At 49.8% G+C, this 15,094-nt stretch overlaps 1 protein-coding gene across 1 annotated transcript; it reads left to right on the top strand.

Moving 5' to 3' along the window:
- Positions 1 to 200: 200 nt before the first annotated feature.
- Positions 201 to 9,633, top strand: LOC144179867 (uncharacterized). Its single transcript, XM_077708292.1, has 2 exons — positions 201 to 402; positions 8,867 to 9,633. The coding sequence occupies exons 1-2, from the start codon at positions 201 to 203 to the stop codon at positions 9,598 to 9,600; spliced, it is 936 nt and encodes a 311-aa protein (XP_077564418.1). The 3' UTR covers positions 9,601 to 9,633.
- The last annotated feature ends 5,461 nt before the right edge of the window (positions 9,634 to 15,094 follow it).

Here is a 15,094-nt window from a genome sequence, read left to right as displayed (position 1 = left end):
CTCCGTGGATGATAGCGAGGGTGCGGAGTACGCGGACTCGAAATGAGATTCAAGTTGCGCTCGAGTGACATACAGTGCGGGGGGGGGGGGGGGAGGAGGGATGAAAGATTAGAGAGGAGAAAGGGTGGTAAAAGAGATAGGTAAGCTAGAGAAGGAAAGCGTGGAGCCTCTGTGCAAAACTAGGCGAAGCAGCAGCAGCAATGGCGCGGACAGCAGACTGCCGTCTACAGGCGCTTGTTGAGTCCGGCGGCCTCAAGGTAGCGCAGCAGGGGGGCGAAGACATCACGGCGGGTGCTGTCGGGGCCCGTTGGGAAGAACAGGTCTTCCAGGCGCTGGTAGGGCAGCCCAAGACGCTGGAGCGAAGTCTGCAGCACTCCTCGGTGTGCTGCAAACTCTGGGCAGGTGAGACCCCAGATTGGCTCAATAATATCCCCAGTGCACTTCCTTTCCTTTTCACCCGAGCCACCATCTCTCTCTCTCTCTCTCTCTCTCTCTCTCTCTCTCTCTCTCTCTCTCTCTCTCTCTCTCTCTCTCTCTCTCTCTCTCTCTCTCTCTCTCTCTCTCTCTCTCTCTCTCTCTCTCTCTCTCTCTCTCTTTTCTCTTTCGAGTGACATCCTATGTGCGCCCCGACCGTCATTCGATTTCAGCCGTGAGTTGCACTTTGATTATTCCCCAAATGAAACTGCGACTCACGGCTCAAATCGAATTCCGCTTGATTTTCGCTTGATGGTAGTGTGTGCACGGATGGACGCGGACGGACAATGGGAGGTCCTAAGGTACTCCGCGCCGTTACAGGCGAGGGAGTAAGCCGTTTGACTCTCGGGTACTTACTCACGGTCGTAGCCCAATGGGTAAGACGAATGACACTAACTGTGTGTGGTCTACCGGACACCGGCTCGAATCCCGCCGGTGCCTGTGTAATTTTTTGCGATTGTAAATGCAATGCGCACGAACGCGGACGGACATTGCGTGGTCCTTAGGCACTCCGCACCTAAAATCTCGCTGAAAAGCAGCCTCAGTAGAGCAGCATATGAGGCGAGCCTGATAAAACCCCCAAGATGGCATCCATGATTGACGGCCCGAAGACATGGCACGCAGCAATCCCCTTCCTGTAATCCCTAACGCCCCTGGTATTACTAGCCTCCCCATTGAATAAACACGATCAATACACTAACAGATCAATCAATCAATCAATCAATCATTGCATCAATTAATCAATTTAAGTACTCCTTCGAACCCCAACATGTGTGCAATCCTCCATGGTGAATTGGCAAAGGGAATGAAAAAAAAAAAACTACTGCGGCAGACCGCACCTCTCCGCATTGCCGAAGAAAAGCGGACGCAAAAAGCTGCTCAGCTTGTTTGGGTTTTTAAATTTCTCGCCCACACCACTGCGCCGACGGGCGCGGTATTTGATCCTTACATATCAGCCGCACAGGAATCGCTTAAGACGCCCATGCAATCTTTATCTATAAAGCCGGTGGGAGATCAAGCTAAGAACCAATCAAAACGAAAACAAACAAATCAAATGGACATACACGCACCGAAAGTGACCCAGAATACAGCTGTAGGCTGATAACTGAATTTGTAACGCACCAGATGCACAATCCGAAGGTTTTGGTTCGGATAATTCGCCCTTATCGGTGTTATAGACCTACTGTCGTATCCTTCCGAGTCTTTGCATTTAAATTCCTGTCATTAAAAAAAGGGGGCCCGACTGATTGAAAGACCGATTCATCAACATCCATCCGAGACTGCTGGACCGAAAGACCTGAAATTCCGACAGTGCCTTCCTGCCATGGCGTTGGAGGCGAATAATCCGCCCCATTGGATCAGTGGCTAAGGGGTTGTGCTGCTAAGCCCAAGGACGCGGGTGCGATCCCGGCATAGTGATTGCTTTTCTGGTGAGGCCAGAAGCGAAAACGCTCGTTTGTGGAGATTTCCGCGCACGTTAAAGACTCCCTGGTGGTCTATATTAACCCGTAGCCCTCCGCTACGGCATGCGTCATAAAAAAACGACAGCATTTATACCCCTCGTGATCGGTAATGCCCCGTGGGTAATTTTTGGAGGACGGCTAATCGGCTGGTAAAGCAGTCAGCCCTGGGAAAGAGTCCTTATTCCAGGACCCCTTGAGCCCGACCGCCTGGACGAACCGTGGCTGTTAGCGTCCCTAAGAGCCTTTTGTTATACCCCTATCTTGTGTAGCCTCGTAAAATCATTCCCTCCGGACCAGACAGCTTTCCGAATCAGAGTTCTCCAACACCACCACTCCCGCATAGCTACTTCATTTTCTTGGCGCGCTATCAAGGACTCGCGCTCTAGGGTCTGCGCAACCTCAACGTTTTAATGCGTAGCGTTCTTTGCCAAGTACTCCCACAGCTAGGACCGTGTAACGCCCTGCATTTCCACAAAAATCCAGATATTGCCGAAGTTTCACCGGTAATCGCTATTATATACCGTAAGTGGAGATAACTGGTCCACAAAATTTTGAAAAAAAACTAAAAATAATAAAAGTAGAAAAAAAAAACGGAAAATGGCGAAACGTATAACGCCCTGCATTTCTACAATTACGCAGATTTCGCGAAAGTTCCACCTGTAATTGTTATAATAATGTAAATGGAGATAATTGGTCGAACAAAATTCTGAAAATTAAAACAAATATGAAAAATATCATATAATTACAGAAACTGGCGAACCGTGTAACGACCTGCATTTCCACAACAATGCAAATTTCGCGAAAGCTCTAAATGTAATCGTTATAATAATGTAAATGGCGGTAATTGCTGGGACGAAATTAAAAAAAAACTAAAAAATAACGAAAACTTACGGAAAATGGCAAAATGTATATGGCATTTCCACAATCATGCACATTTCGCGAAAGTTCCACCTGTAGTCGTTATAATACCGTAAACGAAGATAATTGGTCGAACGAAATTGTGAAATTTAAAGAAAATAAGAAAAATATAAAATAACTGGGGAAACTGGTGAACCGTATAACGCCCTGCATTTCCACAATAATGCAGATTTCGCGAAAGTTCCAAATGTAATTGTTATAATAACGCAAAGAGAAACAATTAGTCGAACGAAATTTTGAAAAACTAAAAAAATAACAGAAATATTAGGTAATTACGGAAAATGTCAAAACGATAACGCCCTGCATTTCCACAATAATTCAGATTTCCCTAATGTTGCACTTCTAATCGTTATCATAGCGTAAATGGAGATAATTGGTCCGACAGGATTAGGAAAAACTAAAACATCTGGTGGTAAAAAACGCACACTCAAGACAAGCGGCATAAGAACGCTACGCATTGGTGGATAATTCTCTGAATTTCTGCATAACTTTTTTGACGATTCCGCGTGCCTTATGACGATGTCTTGTATCTCGAGCGTTCCATGACTTCCACCTTAAAAAAAGAGGAAGATGTCGGCAAGAAATCATGCCCTGCTGCTCGCTACAGTGCTGGTCGATGTAAGCAACCACGGCTCGCTTATCCACCGTTTACGGACGCGGTGCAATTCTAGTTAATAGAGAGCTTTAGCTAACCGTTTTCGACGGTCCGCTCCGGTATTGTCGGCACGTTCAGCGCAACCGGAGGCAAGGCCGTTCGCGGCAATGCGTGCCACGCATGCGCAATGGCGCTCCCACTTGCTATCGGAGCACAGCGGACCGAGAAAGACGGTAAGCTAAAACTCGCCGTTGACGTGGGCATATTTGCGCGTATTCTGTGAAAGAAGGCAGCGGGTTATTGATACCAGTGTAAACGTGCCGTCGCAAAACTTCCCGTAAAAGAAAAGACAACCAAGCTAGGGGAAAGTAATACGCACTTATTTGCTCTCATTTTGAATCCTTCGGTAATTTTAAATGCGAATGCATTTCTTAGTCGGGGGTTGTCGTGCGTTGGCCGGCGTGCGCCTAGCAACAGCTGTGGCGCGCCTAGCAATCGGAGCACGTCGTAGCTCGGGCGGGAGTAGCGGAGGGCAAGGGGAGAGGAGGAGCGCGCTCGGCGTGTGAGGGCGCTCGCATCGCGGAGCTCGGGCGGAGTAGCGGAGAGTGAGCGTGTGAGGGCGCTCGCATCGCGGAGCTCGGCGGAGAGAGCTCGCGCGCGGGGGCGGGCGTGTTGCGCTGGTCTCTCTCTCCTCTCCGCGTACCCTCTCTCCGCTCGCTGCGCTCGGAAATATATATATAAATGCAGTGGAGCGCGCGCCTCTCTCCGTGACTGCTTGCCGCAGCGCACTCATCGGTGCACCCAATGCATTCGCATTTCCGCACAATCCCCTTCGGGGAGGTGGGGGGAGTTTTTTTTCCCACTTCCTATGGATCCAAAATGTTTTCTAAACGCTTTAAAGTATACTTATACAGTGTCCGGCCATTAGATAGAAACTTTTTTTCTTCTCCAACCAGCGATGCTTGGCTGATCCCCTGAATGGCTATGTCTCTGCGTACATACTAAAGAAGAAACATCGTCATCATCGTCACTCTCAATATCATCGTCGTCGTCACCCTCATCGTGCGCTGCTGCTCATGACAGCGCGCGAAAACACGTAGGTATCATCATCACTACAATCGGCCATCGCCATCACCAACGGCCCGTGCTCGTTCCAAAAGTGGTTCCATTTGCCGAGAGGACGCCAAGCGGTGAGTACATCTTTGAAGACCGTAAAATATATCGCAGTGCTACACCATGTTGAGGACTTACTGCCTCGTACAATGAGGCGAGTATTCCGATGGTGGATCTAGTAGGTGGTGAGGACAATCACACCCCACACGCCCCTGCCACCTCTCTGGAACCTCCTCTAGGCTTCCAGTGCTAACCCTACCGCACCTTCATCCCTAGCCTTTTAAAAGCCGTATCCTAAAGAGCGCCCTCCTCTCCCTCTTCCGTCCTGCCGTATTGCAGAGGGAAAGAGAGAAAAAAGAAACATTTTAGTATAGAGCATTTGCTTTACCCGTGATCCCGGGTAGTGCTGGGAGGGACTGCGGTTGCCCGGGTGACCCGCTAGTTTTTATTGTTTGTCTGGGTCCAGGTTACGCAGTGCCTCCTCACTGGCAATCGGAGCTAATTAGAGGGAAGTTATTTCAAGGGAAGACCCATATTATGGGAAGAATATTGACTTGGTCGCGGCAGAGGTTGATTCATTGATTGACTGGAGGGTTTAACGCGCCGACGCAACGAAGGCGATGAGGTGCATCGAAGTGGAGGGCTCCAGATTAGTTTCGACCACCTGGGGATCTTTAACGTGCGCCGAAATATCCTACACACGGGCGTTTTTTCTTTTCGCCTCCATTAGAAAAGCAGCCGCCGCGGCCGGGAATAAAACCAGCGAATCGCCGCTGAGGGCACAGGGGCGGGGTATACTGATGGGTGAATGCGTATTAGCCTTGCAGGGATTCGGAAGCCGTTTGTTTGTAGGAGGCGCCAGCCGTGTGCCTGGTTGTTCATTCGTTTGTTTCCCGCCGGTTGGTAGATCTGGCGGGAGAGGCATTGATGTCGTGGGATCTCATTGTGAGGTCTGGTCTGCGTGGTGTTTGGGATGCATGTTTCGTGGGATTTGTCTAATTGGTTTGCGCACATGTGATGCAATATATGGAATTCGCCGGCTAGGTGCGCTGGCTCTTCGACTCCCAAGTTATGGAGGCTGTGTGCTCCTGTGGGGTTTTTGTATAACCGGTGATATTGATTTAGCGGAAAGGACCTGTATAAGTTCGCCCGCTTTATCGGAAACTACTAGTCCCTCGAGTATGGCTGTAGAGGTGCACAGGGGCAGGTGTAGTGCAGGTTAATATACTCTCCTGATTAACTGAATCACTTTTCTTAGCTCTTCGGTGCTGGGGTTTAAATATGGCAGAAAATAGTTTATTCTGCTGATGACAAACGATTCTAACAGCCCGACCTTTCCTCTTGTTGTAACCCTTTGTGCCGATTCGAAATTCGGCAAATCAGACCGAATGTTTCATTGATGGCTCGATTATCTAGGGCACGGCCGGCAACATGCGGCCCGCAGGACAGTTTTAAGTGCGAATGCACTTTATAAGTGACCCTGAATTCCGTTGACCGCCGTCCGTGCGCACCCGCAGCAACAGCTGCGGGTGCGCGCGCTTCTCGTCTTCCTTGGCAACGGGGGGAGATGGGCGCGCGCTACCTGGCCGCTGACATGGCACATACCCACGTAGGGGATTGGCCAGGAATCTCCTCGTCTTCCTTGGCAACGGGGGGAGATGGGCGCGCGCTGCCTGGCCGCTGACAAGGCACATACCCACGTGGGGGATTGGCCAGGAATCGGGCGTGAGAAGGGCTAATGCACCCGATTAAAGGAGTACTGACACGAAATTTCAAAGCTGAGATCCGCTCTAGCAATCAAGTACAACGACAACACAAATAGGTGTCTGTCTGTGCATGGCACATACCCACGTGGGGGATTGGCCAGGAATCGGGCGTGAGAAGGGCTAATGCACCTGCTTAAAGGAGTACTGACACGAAATTTCAAAGCTGAGATCCGCTCTAGCAATCAAGTACAACGACAACACAAATAGGTGTCTGTGAATAAATGCATCTTTCTTTCTTTGTAGTTGTGTGTGTGTGTGTGTGTGTGTGTGTGTGTGTGTGTGTGTGTGTGTGTGTGATCTCTCTTTCGCGAACATTACCGAACCGCGCAAATTCAACTCCTGCATTCGCACTTTCACATTCTTCCCCTCGGGGAAATGCGGGGAAATTTTTATGCGGCCCCCAGCCCGTTGTCAGAACCTCTTCCAGTTGGTATTGTCCCCCATCATCACACTTTTCCAGATTATTGTTAATTGGCAAATGTTATTGTAAATTTGAATTTGCTAATTTTTTTCTCTTTGACTGCAAAGACCCCCCGATTGGCCGTCCGGCCTCCGCCTTGTCAGCTTAATGTAACTCGGCCCTCCACTTCCAAAGGTTGCCGACTCTTAAGTCTAGGGGAACTTAGGGTATGCCCTGTTGTTCTGAGTTTGGGGGCCTAGGGTTTTCAGTGGTGCATGAGACCTGTGTAATCGGCTTGTTGTGTATGTATGCTTTGATTTAGGGAAGTTGCTGTCATTTAGGGAGATCAGGAGAGTTCAGATTTATTTGGTGAACAAGGTAATACCTCCTTTGTTCCTTATTCTATTACCACGTGTGAAGCCTTTGTAATGGTTTCTAGATGTATGCGTCACTTCCGCCTCTCATTCAACAAGTGAGGCCATCTGCGTACAGACTGAATTTAAGTTCAGGGATTAGATTAGCTTTTTGGGGATGTTTAGTATTGCCAGGTCAAATAGGATTGGGAAGAGCACTGCCCCTTGTGGTGTTCCCTTTTCTGAGACGGAAATAGGGTTCGAGGTGACGCTTCCTGCCTTAAGTACTGCAGTTCAGTTTGTAAGGAAGTTCCTTGTGTCGTTGTATGCGCGGTTTGCTGAGTTGCTTGAATGTAGCCCTTCAAATATGGCAGCATGGGTGATATTGTTAAAAGCCCTGACCAGGTCTTGGCCAAGGAATGCCGCTGCGTCTAGGCTATCTCAAGGGGTTATAATGACCTGAGATAGCTGAAGGAGGGTATCTTGAGTGGACAGTCCTTCTCTGAAGCCTATCATTGTGAGTGGGAGCTGCTGTGTGTCTTGGATGTGCTTTGTCTTTGTTGCATCTTAGAAAAGGATTTATCTGTGCTATATGGACGCCATAAACAAATCCCCGATTTTCTTGTTTTAGTTTGCGATTCCTGCGCAGCACGTGTTATTCGCCCTTTCGTTTTCTTTTCGTTTGCTTGTGCTAAATTTTCCCCTCTGGAAAGAAACGCTTTAGTGGACATCTAACCTCAATCCACTGCATATGCTTTTGGTTTTTTTTGTTGTAGCGGTCTCACCCACGTACTTTCTTTCCTGGTGTGGCGGCAATAGGACGAACTGGCAGCGGAGCTTGGGCTGCACGTTCGATTTGCACGGTTTTCAACTGTCGCCCACTGGAACGCGGTATGATAAAACGGGTGGGTTATTGAATGTGCAGTTCTGAAGTCATGGTATGTGAAGCGTGCGCAGTTGGGGCACACCAAGCGAAGGCGCTTCAAGGCTTGCACTACTCGAACAACAAGCCGAAGCGCAAGTCCTAACATGTCGCAATTAAGCGTTATCAATTTATCGCTATTTGCCGTTATGTAGAGAGCGTGTGGTAACCATGCTTGTTTTTTGTTACAAAGCTAACTCGAAGCCAGAAGCAAATTTTAACGTTTCAGCATAGATACATCTCAGTGGACCTATACGGAACGAAGACACGAACACAATTCCGCCAAATCATCATCGTTGATATTGCATTCCTCCGCTACTTTCGGCATTATCACTGATAGTTCTTCGGCGTTTGGCCTCGTTTGCATAGCGTAGAGAGGCTCACGCGCCGCTGAGGTTGAAGCCATCGGCACACGCTCCCATTTCCTCCCGCACCCCATGCAGGAACACGGGATTTATTTAATATTGCCGACCAACGAAGTGTAATAAAAACTTTTATTGACCCGCTACCCTTCCAAAACTTTCTAACTGATCTAAGTGTGGGCGCATTTTCAGGGCCTCTTTTCTGTCTGCGCCTAATTCCTTGGCGCGAACAACTCTCAGCACCGCATTAATTTTATTGCACGCTGGCCTCTAGCTGTTTTGCGATAACATGAAAGGACAACTTTTGCCTTTCTTTTTTCTTTTCATCTTAGGTTCTTCTTCCCAGGTCACGCACTGATTTCGTGTACCGGCCGCATCTGCAGCCTCTCGGGCTGTGACACCCGCTAGGCCTGACAATCACCGCGCAACCCGTGGTACGGTCCCTTCGACTGGCTCACTCAGCTCCCCGACGGACTGATCTCCTGCAAGGACCTTGTCAGAGACAGAGTTAGAGACCACCGAGTGCTCGGTTGTCATCCTCAGCCAGCGCAACTTCGAGAAGGACGCCTACACAGACTCACCCTGGCGAGGGCAGTTCCTTGACGACGACGACGCAGCAACGAGCACTCCGGTCACTGGCGGCGAGACACCGCAGAACCAGTCGCTGCTTGACCACAGCGAATGCCGCAAAGAACGGCCTTCCAAGCTCAAGGAGCCGGAAAAGCCATACCGCTGCGAGCACTGCCCAACGGCGTTCGACCTGGAGTCGCAGCGGAGACACCACATGAGGTCGCACACCCCGGTGGCCGGCCACAAGTGCGAAATTTGCTCGAAGACGTTCCGGTCCTGCTACTCTCTGGAGAAGCACATGCCCACGCACAGCGGGGACAAGTCGTTCGAGTGTCGGGTGTGCGGCAAGATGGTACCCTTCCGCAGCGAGGTGGGCAGGCACGTGGGGACGCACACGGGAGAGAGGCCCTTCCAGTGCAGCGTGTGTCCCAAGGCGTTCACCCATTCCGGGAACCTCAAGGTGCACATCCGAACGCACACGGGCGAAAGGCCTTCCCAGTGCTGTCGCTGCGGATGTGCTTTTCTACCTCGGAAAAGTTCCGAAGACACCTTTCTGCGGAAAGTTAAGATCGAACGAGGAAGCTCCCCCTACACATTACCTGCCCGTTCAAACAGAACTATCCGTGAATTGCTGAACCCACGTGCTCAATTCTGCCTGCGTTGAAATCATTTTATTTTAGAAAGTATGATTATGCAATATAATATTTACACCATAATATGTACGTCGTTGTATAAATGTATATAATATCATGTAATATTACACAATATAATAAATGATGCAGCTCCATGTGATGTTTCTTTCGCGTTGTTTTGCAGGGGATTTGCAAATATCGTGGGTACAACACATCCTTATTTGAGATATTCGGAAAAGCGTGTGTCATTTAAAGCGACGATAGGCGATTTGGGGATGATGACAAATGAGAGACTCGTCGTATAGGAACCCCGACCTGCTTTATATGTAACTACCTGCCCATGCAGCCGGCCCCCATAGGGAGCCATGGCGCGTAAACATTGCCAGGGTGGATGAACACGCTGTCAGGTGGCTTTGACTTTCTTGCACGCACTGCGGTTTGCGACTGCCGGCATAAAACGCAGCAGGACCGTGCCAATGGCGGCGACCACTACATAGAACGTATTCTTCAGTCAGGGTCCGGCTGGACCTTAGCCATGGAAACCCGAAAGTACACTAATAAACTACTCCGGGGTCTTATTCGTCCGCTCGATCATCATGTTTTGTTTTTGGGTATTCGCGTTCATTAAAACTTTCAGAACAGTAGTTGAGAGAGAGAGAATAAACATCTTTAATTTCGAGCTTAAAGGTGCAGGAGGGTGAGGGCACCGGTGGGGGGCGTCCGCTAGTCCGGGATGCCCTGGTCCTTGCTGGCTGCCCGTGCCCTCTCTATCAGCATGCGCTGGGTCGAGAAGCTGGACAGCCGGTCCACCCACTGCTCGTACGTAGGACGGGGATTGGGAGTGAGGGATGGGGATTGTTGGCACTCCCAGACCAGATGGTACAGGGTGCCTGGCTGGGGGCAAAAGTGGCAGGTACTATAATACTGAGTGGGGTAGATATGCTGGAGGAGGGTACAGTGCAGATAGGAGTTGGTCTGTAGCCGACGGAGTGTGGTCGCTTCGGCTCTGGAAAGGTGGGAGTTGGGTGGAGGGAAGCGTTGACGCTCGTGTCTGAAGTGAGCGAGAATGCCCGCGTAGCCATTCAGTGTGTGGGGGGCCTTCTCCGTGTCTTGGCACTCTTCGGAAATGGCCCGAAGGGTGTGTACTCGGGCAGCGGCGTGTGCCGCCTCATTTCCGTCGAGAGACTCGTGTCCAGGGGCCCAAACGATATGGATGTCGGGAAGTTTCGGGATCGCATTAAAGGAGCCATGAAGAGAAAACACAAGTTTGGTTCATTCAAAAGATTGTCTCGTTAGAATCATACTGACACCACTTTTAACGTAAACTTCGCTCAAATAAGCTACATAATTAGGAAAAACGGGAATGGTCATGCGACCCACCAGCTCATTTCCCGCAACAGAACCTATGATGTCACATGAGCTAAGCTCTGCGATTGGCGGAGGCTGGCAGAAGCAGACGCAAATTAGGTAGAGCTTACAAACTAGACGAACGAGCGATTTGCGCTTAAAGGAGCCATGAAGAGAAAATGCAAGTTGGTTTTATTCGAAAGATTTCGTGTTTTATAGTGCCCCAGCGCTTGTCCGGATACAAACGGTGCTTTATTCACTGGGAAATTAAACAATTGAGGTTAAAATTTTGATTTTCCCGCTCAATCGTGCGTTTTCGTGGTCCCAAATGACATCACAGGAACCGACCGCTCTGCAGCCTAGAGTACCTTCATTCACGCATCCGCCGTACAGGGTAGAGACACGTATACGATGGCGCCGCCATTTTCGGTTGCTCGCTCGCCGCCGAAGCAAGTCATTGTGTCGAAACCGCGCTAAAATTATCGCCGCAACGCGGTTTACTGAAGAAGTTTGAATCATATTGTCTGTTTCGCGTTGCTAGGTCTCGTGGGAAACGAAAAGAATAACGCGTTGAGCCCGTTGGCCCAATTGCGGCGGCACGGGACCGTTCAAAGGTTGTCTCCACCCTGCACAGCGGTGTTGGTTTGTTCCCGCGTTTTTTTACGTTCCGTAACCTAGATGGCGCCACCATACCGTGGCAAGCGTTTGGTTTGTTTTTGCCCGCATTTAAACCTGGCTTGTTTTTGTTCTGGGAGAAAATATTCGTTCCCTGAAACAGTGCTCGCTCGACAAATGGGGTCACGTAAGACACCGTTGCTTGCGTCAATCGGCCAGTGTCGTCTGAGACAACCCCAAGCCCCGTAGTGCTGTGCAGCTAAACCAAGCATGCTGTGCGCAGTACGAACAGCAGAACGCATCAGTACTTCTATGTTTACATGTGCTTTCGTAACTTCCACTGTTTGTCCCATCATTCTTATTGCTTTGTAAAGAATGTGCCCTAAATTTAAGCGCAAATTGCTCGTTCGTCTAGTTTGTAAGCTCTACCTAATTTGCGTCTGCTTCTGCCAGCCTCCGCCAATCGCAGAGCTTAGCTCATGTGACATCATAGGTTCTGTTGCGGGAAATGAGCTGGTGGGTCGCATGACCATTCCCGTTTTTCCTAATTATGTAGCTTATTTGAGCGAAGTTTACGTTAAAAGTGGTGTCAGTATGATTCTAACGAGACAATCTTTTGAATGAACCAAACTTGTGTTTTCTCTTCATGGCTCCTTTAAATTTAGGGCACATTCTTTACAAAGCAATAAGAATGATGGGACAAACAGTGGAAGTTACGAAAGCACATGTAAACATAGAAGTACTGATGCGTTCTGCTGTTCGTACTGCGCACAGCATGCTTGGTTTAGCTACACAGCACTACGGGGCTTGGGGTTGTCTCAGACGACACTGGCCGATTGACGCAAGCAACGGTGTCTTACGTGACCCCATTTGTCGAGCGAGCACTGTTTCAGGGAACGAATATTTTCTCCCAGAACAAAAACAAGGCAGGTTTAAATGCGGGCAAAAACAAACCAAACGCTTGCCACGGTATGGTGGAGCCATCTAGGTTACGGAACGTAAAGAAACGCGGGAACAAACCAACACCGCTGTACAGGGTGGAGACAACCTTTGAACGGTCCCGTGCCGCCGCAATTGGGCCAACGGGCTCAACGCGTTATTCTTTTCGTTTCCCACGAGACCTAGCAACGCGAAACAGACAATATGATACAAACTTCTTCAGTAAACCGCGTTGCGGCGATAATTTTAGCGCGGTTTTGACACAATGACTTGCTTCGGCGGCGAGCGATAAACCGAAAATGGCGGCGCCAGCGTATACGTGTCTCTACCCTGTACGGCGGATGCGTGAATGAAGGTACTCTAGGCTGCAGAGCGGTCGGTTCCTGTGATGTCATTTGGGACCACGAAAACGCACGATTGAGCGGGAAAATCAAAATTTTAACCTAAATTGTTTAATTTCTCAGTGAATAAAGCACCGTTTTTATCCGGACAAGCGCTGGGGGCACTATAAAACACGAAATCTTTCGAATAAAACCAACTTGCATTTTCTCTTCATGGCTCCTTTAAGGATCTTAAGGGCGAAGGGTGATATGCGGCCGAGCTGGTAGTTGCGGCATGCTACTTGCGAGTCCGTAATGACTGTAATGTATTCGCTGTTTGTTGTGGCTGCTAGGGCGATGGCACTTTCCTCAGCGGTGTTTGCAGAGATGGTGAATATCGTGGCGGCTGTGACTTCGGTTCCCTGGTGGTCGATAACCGTGACTGCGTGGGCGGGTTTGCGGGTGTAGCGTGCGGCGTCCGTGTAGAGTGTCGTAGGGTTACCTGCGTGCTTCTTCGTAACCGCATCGACCCGTGCTTTGCGGCGTGCTTTGTTGTAACGGGGGTGCATATTCCGCGGCACGGGAGCTACACGAATGTGTTGACGGATGTGGAGGGGGACACGTTGGGGCTGGTCTTCTTTGGGCGGCACCGGGTATCCGGGCGTGTAAGCGTGTCTCGTCCGGTAGGTGTCAGCTTGAGACGGGTGATTTGGGAACAACGATGAGCTTCGTGCAATTCTTCCAAAGTATTGTGTACCCCTACTTGGAGCAACTTGCGCGTGGACGTTGACGGGGGCAGGCCTAGGGCGAGTTTGTAGGCTTGGCAGATAAAAGTATTGAGTTTTTCTTTTTCGACGGATTTGAGAGCCAGGTATGGTGTGCCGTAATTTAGACGACTGATCAGTATTGCTTGCGTTATTCTGAGAGTGTCCTTTTCCTGAAGGCCGTAGCGGCGGTGGGCGATGCGTCGCACGAGGTGCGTGAGTTGTGTGAGGGTGCGTTTTAATGCAGGTAAAGTTTGAGAGCCGCTTCCATTTTTGGGTATGCTGAGACCGAGTATGCGGAGGTGGGGGACTGTGGGTACTGCTAGGTTGTTTATCGTTAACTCCGGATCGGGGATTGGGTCTGTTCGGTTTTTGTAAGCTCGGGCACAGAGCGTGAGGAGGGCGGATTTTTCTGGGGCGCATTCTAGTCCACGAGCTCGGAGGTACGTTTGAGTTACGTCTATGGCTTCCTGAAGTGCGTCTTGTTGAGCGCCGGTGCAGCCGGTCGGGACCCACAATGTGAGGTCGTCCGCGTAAAGTGCATGACGTAAATTGGGGATTGCTTCGAGGAGTGGCGGCAGATCTTTCATAGCTAAGTTGAACAGCAATGGTGAAATGACGGATCCTTGTGGGGTTCCCTTGAGCGCCATTGGGAATGGGTCGGAACGGAGATGCCCAATGCCTATCGTTGCCGTGCGGTTGGTCAGAAAGCAAGCGATGTAGGAAAACGTGCGTTCGCCGCAGTTTGTTGAGGCAAGACCTTGCAAGATAGCATGGTGGGTTACATTATCAAATGCCCCTTTGATATCTAGGGCTAGTATTGATTTTTTGCTCTGATTATTCAGGGTATCCAGAACGTCGTCTTTAATCTGAAATAGGATGTCCTGCGCCGATAAGTGGGGGCGAAAGCCGTACATCGTATGCGGGAAGTACCCGTTCTCTTCGATGTGGGGTGATAGTCTGTTGTGCACCATGTGCTCAAACAGTTTTCCGACACAGGAAGTGAGAGAGGTGGGTCGGAGGTTCAATTTGTAATGAGCGGTTTGTTGGGCTTGGGTATGAGGGTGATTTCGGCGTGCTTCCATTGTGGGGGGAGGGTTCCAGCCTGCCAGTGGGAGTTAAAAAATTCCAGAAGTTTTTCAAGGGCAACGTAATCAAGGTTGCGGAGGAGCTTGTTAGGTATCCTGTCTTTTCCTGGGGCTGTATTGCGGTTTAGATGGTGAACGGCTGCTTCGATTTCCGCCATGGTAAAAGGTGCGTCCATGTCTGGATTGGGTTTTCCCGTGTATGATGGGAGAGTCAGAGTAGTAGCGGAAATGGGTGCTTGAAGCGGTTGCTGAAGATCTCGCAATAAATCTGATTCTGTACCCTGGTAATTATGAATGAGGCGCTTCAGGTGGTGTTGTGTGGTGGATTTTGATTCCTTGCTGCCTAATAAGGATCGGAGTATGTGCCAGGTGCGGCGGGTGCCGAGCGTGCCTTGAAGCTGGTTGCAGAACTCAGTCCAGTTTTGTTGGCTAAGTTGTTTGGCGTACTCATCT

This window comes from Haemaphysalis longicornis, unplaced genomic scaffold (genome assembly GCF_048455015.1).
Source record: "Haemaphysalis longicornis isolate Haplotype H1 unplaced genomic scaffold, Haemaphysalis longicornis Haplotype H1 scaffold_4, whole genome shotgun sequence".
NCBI classification, from domain to species: Eukaryota; Metazoa; Arthropoda; class Arachnida; order Ixodida; family Ixodidae; genus Haemaphysalis; species Haemaphysalis longicornis.
This window is presented reverse-complemented; position numbering and strand designations above follow the sequence as displayed.